We start from the raw sequence: 6,779 nt of genomic DNA, 5'->3' as shown, positions 1-6,779 counted from the left end.
GGTCTTAAACCAAGATTTTGACACGTTAATGACGCTCATCAGTTCTCACAATTAATTCTCAGAGGGGCCTGAATGTATGAAATAGTTTTAGAGATATTTTTAAACTATAAATGTCAACCTCATGGTAGAAGAAAAGTCAGGGGATCACCGAGGCCATTAGAATTAATTGTGGATATTTTACTGAAAACGTTTTCAGCTGGATCACCAAGAAGTCATCCCCTGGGGACAACGAATGTCTCTACACAATGTCAAGGCAATCCATCCAATAATAGCTCAGTTTGGGTCAAAGTTCTAGAGCCGTGCTGCTAGTGTGGCTAACAATTCCAAGCAAAAGTTTCATTAAGATTAATCTCCTAACCTTCAACACGTTTATTGATGTAGTTTGTTAATAACTAATTGTTACGCAGAGATGTTCACGGCTCTCTGCTTGACTCTTGAGGTCTGGCCACCAGGCGCAAATAAAATCACTGGGTTGTTAAAGACACGACAAGCTCTACCTCAGTGGAGACTTTACTGCGTGTCTTTGTTTTCTCAAGTGTTTCTGTAGCATTTTGGAGACGAGTCTGACAGCAGCAGACCCTGAGAGGGGAAAATTTCCTTCGACGCATTTATACCTACTCTTTGATCCCTCGGACTGACGCGTTCCTTCCAAATGAACTTTTATGAAGAGATAAGTGAGGTTCTAGAATTGAATGAAACAATAGTAAGCAGGTGTTTGAATCACGAGATGTCCGTCCCGTCCCCCCATGCAAAAGTAATTAGTACGAAACGTCATAGGAGAAATGTTTGGTCCAAGGATAGGACGAAATACTGATCGGTTCCTATCGTCCGGGAAGCGCTGGAATGCTTGATTACATTTGCTGAAAAAGCCAGCGGTCCCGTTTCACCACCTGGTCCTCAGCTGCCCCCTCAGAGCTTAACCCCATCCAAGACAAGCAACAGCAATCTCCCCTTCCTCAATGAGGCCAAGGAAACCCCCTTGTCAGATGCACAAAGTGAAAGGAAATGGCTGATGTATATGCGGAGGCTCAGAGGAATCCGTTTCTAGGGGCGGGCAGAGTTTGAACAAGTAAGTGTTTGTGTCAGGCCGGTCGCTGTCTGGCTGACGGAACGCAGACAACACACTGAGGAGTTTGTGTGCGATGAAGACAGATAGCGAGAGATGGACTGAGGGAGATCTTCAGAGGCATACTGAGACGGTAGAGAGAGTATGAATGCGTGACGCAAATCCCCAGACTGGTTTGAGTCAACTGGAGCATATTGGAACAGTTTGTCCTTGTCTTACCTCTGGGATTACTTCTTTTTAAATAAAGAAAGACCATATCATTCCATTTTGTTTTAATATATATTCTTTTAATGATTTTAAAAACAAATACCCTGACCCTGGATATAAAAAATGTAAAGTAACCCGGATAAAAAAAAAAACAATTATTACAGAGCAAATGCTATGAAGACAGTTGGTCAGTTTCAGGCACTTGGAACCACATACAGTCTTTGTTTGTCATGCTACACAAGAAAGTTGTTCTTTGGTCCTCCCCCCCCCCCCAAACAGGTCAGTTGAAACCACAGACAGAACGGAAAAACTGGTTTCGCACAAAGTATTTACAATTCATTAAAGACCCAACGCAAGCCTCCATCAGACAGGAAACAGACCTCCGTCACATATCAACCCTTCATAGAATGTCCACGTTAGTTATGAAACGACAACAGAATAAAAAGTCATACTTATAATGGCTCAAATTAGATTTGTCTTTACAGCAGTATTAATCAATATAACTTAGTGGAATGGTTTTGATATAAGATTTGGCAAAAAAAAGAAAGAAAAAAAGACAGATTCATTCCTTTTTGTTCACGACGGGCCCCAAACCAAAAAAAGCCACATTGCTACAGAAGCCCAGAGCGCTCACATGAATGCTCAGCTCACATCAACGTAAAGTCAAATCCGGGAAAAGCTCTCCTCACGCCCTAAAAGTCATCGCTCAACTGCAAGGCAGCCACGTTTGATAAGAGTTCCACGTAGCCATGTGCGACTGGACTTGTGCCACGTAATAGTTGCTGAAGTTGACGTCTCTGACATACGGGGCGGGCTGGTAGTAGCAGGTGATGTTGGACCGAGCGGGGATAGCGTTCTGTTCGGCCATTACGCGCAGCGCCAGGGCGGAAATGAGCGCCAGCGTCTGTCTCCGCTCGTGTCCCATCAGGCACACGGTGCTCTCGTCCACCACTCGCCTCAGCGTCACCAGGCACTCGTAGCGCTTGTGCTCCATGCCCGCGAAGTGGTTCTGCAGGTACGCCTCCAGTTTCCTCTGCTGCACGTTGATGTCGGGGAAGTCGATGAAGAAGCGCGAGCACATGTAGCGCTGCATCTGTTTCATCTGAGTCTCGGAGGACGGCCGGAAGCCGCGCACCAGCAGGTGGCAGTACTTGAGCAGCCCGCCGCCGCGGATCTCTTCCGGGTTGCGGGTGGCAATAGTCCTGGAGCGAAGGTGACCCAGAGCTTCCTCGAAGTCTCCGTACATGCTCTCCCCCTGCACCGTGGGGTGGAAGGTCTCGGACATAGGCGTCTCCGAGCAGCGGTCGAAGAGCAGCAGCGAGTCCAGAGTGATCTGGAAGGAGTCGACGCTGAACTCGAACTGCCTTCTCAGGGAGTCCACGAACTTCAGCTCCACGTTCTTGCCGGTGTTGTTGGACAGCGAGATGAGGCTCCAGCGGTCCGTCTCTTTGCAAACTTTCACCAGCTTCTGCACGTACGCTTCCTTCAGGGCGAGCGTGGTGATTCGATCCCTGCACACCCCTTCGGGCAAGAAGTCCACCAGGCAGTCCAGAACCACGTCCATCACCACCCGGAAGGTCTTGTCATCGGTCAGACTCAGGCCGAAGATCAGGTCCAGGTCTTTGTAGCCGAGGCCATTGTCCTGGTGAAGCACGTGGCTGGCCGCTGAGCCGTTCAGCTTGACGTCGCATACCACCACGCCCCGCTCCTCCAGTCGAGCCCTGACCACCTGAAAAGGTACACAGACGAGGAGGAGAAACTGAATGAAGGGTATCCACAAAGAAGGAGACAATCAGAAGAGGCTGACACAGTAAATACAAGGATGAACATGCAAAAAGTGAGCCGCTTAAAATGAAAGAAAATCTCCAGTGCTGTATTTTAGAAGCAAAATGTGTTAATAATAGAAACCCAGTTTACTGTGACAAAGCCGCAGGATTTCAGCATTTCTTGGGAGAATGTCATTGCAGGTGAATGCATGCAGAAGTCAGAGAAAGCCCGTGGCAGATTCCTGAAGCAGGCGGGCTTTTCAGTGTCTCGCTTAAAGAACACTTTGACAACAAAGTGTCAGATTAGAGGCCGCTCAAAGATCAGCGCCACTAACCAAAGACCGCCCTGCCGCGCGAGGGAGACGATACCCTGCAGTAACGCTCCAATCAACTGCAATCCTCGATTCAAAAAACTCATCTCTGGAGTAGAAGCAGCATCAATGCAGAGGTAAGCTGTAATGTGCGTCTGCTGTGAGATGTAAGAGACATGAACAAAGCCGTGAACTTTTAAACCCGGGCGCTTGAGACCACATTGGGAGGATCCCTTCGCCGTCACGTTGACGCTCTTTGGCGAAGGTTTTTATCGGGTTATTGGAAGGCGTGCGATGCTTGGGAAAACTGCTGAGCTGCAGACAGCCTGAGATTGTTTATGCTTCCTGTCTGCGTCACTCAACGGCACTAAGAGGCCAAATGTGAAGAAATCCAAAGCACAGCTGTCTTCTAGAAGGCTCTGGTGGAGCCGTAGAGGGTCGGGCCGCTGTCCTAAAACCAGCTATCGGTCTGAGCCGGTGGACGTCTTTCCAGGCAGGTTGACTGACCTGACATTTTAAAACACACGATGTAAGCTTCATCCGATGAATCCCTCTTTATACAACGCCCCACTACGCTAGACAACGTTTGCGATACAATGCAAAACTGAGATGATTTCTTGATATATGAAACTCTTGAGATTGTCCCGCAGGCTATATATGCTTTGTTGATTTTCAGCAGTTGACGTCCCGACTAACACACCGGGATCAGTCTTCTCATCTAACAGGCAGATTTAGCGCCGATCAAAGGGAGTGAACAGCAAGCTGACGCGAAGCAAAGACACACTACGATTCCACAATCCGACGAGAAGCCAGGGCTGCTCTGACCTCACCCTGAAAACAGTTGGTCCGAGTTAACGACGTGATGAGGAAGCACAGCTCTGCCCCCCCCCCCCCACCCCACCCCCCACCCCCCCACCCCGTCCTTCAGCGCTCATAAAAACAGGCCAGCGCATTTCCCACATGACGCACCAGCACCTGGTGAGCCGAGCGAGGGGAGACACTTCCTCCGACGCTTTCGAGCAGAAAAAAAAAAGAAACACGCCAGACTGTCTGGTGTGTTGACAACGCCTTGGCGACACACTGCACAGTCCCTCCACCCTCCGGTCTCAGTAGTTTCCTTAAGTGTTTCATTTGAGCTGCAGCCTGAATGCGTGTGTGTGTTTTTTTTTTTTTTTTTACATAATGACCCAGTCATTTAGCAGCCCGTCGTCCCCCTTGGACACCAATGAGACGAGAGCTCTGGGCGGTGAGTCAGACGATCCCTCCGCTCGAGGATATACGGCGACAGCGACTTCCGTCTGCGCTCCATAGCGAACCCGGCCAATCGGGAGCAGCTGGGGGATGATGGTGGTCGTTCTCAGGTCAAGGTGGACTGAAACCTGAGTTGGCTGGCTCAAAAAAAAAAAAAGCGCCCCCCCCTAGTAGAGCTATGTAAAGTGAACCGGGCTACGGTAAGAAGAGACCTTCCTCACAGACCATGTGACTGTGATAGCATCTTAAGATTTGAAAGAAAAAAATCCAAGCTATTCTCCATGAAACCGCAAGCAGCTCAAGAGCTGCCGGAATCAGGTAGCACCAGATGTAGCCAGGATGTTAAACACTTAGTCATCAGGCCCCAAAATAAAGCCACCGAAATGGTTTCATTTTAGTAAATTGTATTTCCCAACAACAAGCTCTTAATGAGGCTTCATAGGATACTACATCATGTGTTGTCATATTGCTGGTTGCATGGTATAGCTGCCACCATCGGCACACAGGAAGTGAAGTAAACGAAAGAGCACCATTGAGCACTTTGGCATAAAAAAACCCCCCAAAAACTCCAACTTCATCAACAGACAAACGAGCCGAAGAGATGCTATCGGATGCGCAACGATTTAAAAGCCAGAAATTGAAAGCAAACTGCCAAAAATAAAGCGCGTTACAGAACGGTCCAAACGGAGCGCTGCCTCCTCCGGGCAGCGCTGGGAGCATGTGGCATCGTTCTCAACAACAGCCCGGCGAGGAGTCGGTTTACATTCTGGAGAAAAAGGTCCACAGAGGAGCCACAGGCGACCGGTCTTCACTGACCACAGAGATACACTGTCAAGCCTGACCCCGCGTTATTACAGGCACTGATCCACCACTTCCAGCAAGTTAAAACCACTTCCGGTTGAAACACGATGACCCGCAGAGCTGGACTAAGAGACGAGCCGACGGGAAACGCGTCGGCCTCCGTAGCTCCGCCCCCAAATTCCGTAAAGGTACGACGCGCACATCGGATGTCTGGGTTCTCCATCATGCGGTACGTTCAGCCCGCTGAGGGAACAGAGTGCAAACTGATGACTGTCGACGGTAAACCTTAGAGGTGTCGGTGAACTCGGACACCCCGGACCACGAACAGATGTTACTCGGATGTGGCCTTCAGACAAAGCCTCCACAGAGCGGGGGGCTCCTCTGATCGCCTGCTCACCGTTTTTACCCCGGTGTGTGACGGCTGCTGTCTGGTGCGTAAGGCTAAAAATAAATGGAGAAAAAAGAAAAGGTGCGGTTTTGCATGTTTTAGCCCATTTTGCCGCGAATGCCTCACATCAACCAATTTTTCCAAAACACATCATCGTGGTTTTAGGTCGCTGAGCGTCTTTTTCCTTCCTTCCTTCCAGGCGGCCGTCGGTTCCCCCTTCGTGGCCATGTGGTACAAACATCAACTCGCAGACACTTGATACCCGTGACGGCGAACACGGCGTCCGCTATTATGTTTGTCAAAAATGAATAACGGAATAATTGCGTGGTTGATGCAGCGCAGGCTTTTCAAACCACTTCACGGACTCACAGGCTGCACCGTGCCTCAGATGTGATTAGTAATAAAGGGTTTGTGCAAACATGCTAACACGCTCCAGGACCGTGTAATGAAGGAGATACAGCAGTGGGGGTGACAGGGGCCTCCTTCACTACAGAGGAGGGTCTCTGTCCCCCCCCCCACAGGGTCACCACAGAAAGTATGAATCACCCAAGTGAAATATGAACCTGGACGTACACATGCAGAGACATTTAATTATTGTCCAGGAAAAATGCAACCTAGAGACATCAGTGACCTGCAGCTCAGTCTCTATCTGTTGCTCATTCTCACCATAAGAGAAGAAGAAGAAGAAGAAGAAGAAGAAGAAGAAGAAGAAGAAGAAGAAGAAGAAGAAGAAGAAGCCTCAGAGAGCTGCTGGAACACTGCAGTCATGGCGTTAGGTCATCTTGACTTTTATGACTGCGTTAAAATGCGCGAGTGAATCAAAGCCGCAGATCCGTACCGCTGCGCGCACACGTGTGAGTCAAAGCGAGGGTGATTTTATGGTATTACGGTAGTTACGGTAGTTTTCCCTCCTCAGACTCGCAGTACATAGAATCAGTGTCAGCTGATTTTAATATGCTGATTATGATGTGACACGCACACACACACAC

General features: G+C 49.1%; 1 protein-coding gene across 1 annotated transcript in view; it reads right to left on the bottom strand.

Annotated features, from left to right (window-relative positions):
• Window positions 1–1,525: 1,525 nt before the first annotated feature.
• Window positions 1,526–6,779, bottom strand: part of tent5bb (terminal nucleotidyltransferase 5Bb) — a 6,151-nt gene continuing 897 nt past the window's right edge. The window contains exon 2 of the mRNA XM_068736904.1: window positions 1,526–3,002. Within this exon, the coding sequence (XP_068593005.1) occupies window positions 1,980–3,002 (1,023 nt within the window). The 3' untranslated portion in view covers window positions 1,526–1,979. The remainder of the gene's footprint in view (window positions 3,003–6,779) is intronic.

The sequence above is a fragment of the Cebidichthys violaceus genome, unplaced genomic scaffold (genome assembly GCF_023349555.1).
Source record: "Cebidichthys violaceus isolate CVI_PGR_0920_01 unplaced genomic scaffold, fCebVio1.0.p SCAF_73, whole genome shotgun sequence".
NCBI lineage: Eukaryota > Metazoa > Chordata > Actinopteri > Perciformes > Stichaeidae > Cebidichthys > Cebidichthys violaceus.
This window is presented reverse-complemented; position numbering and strand designations above follow the sequence as displayed.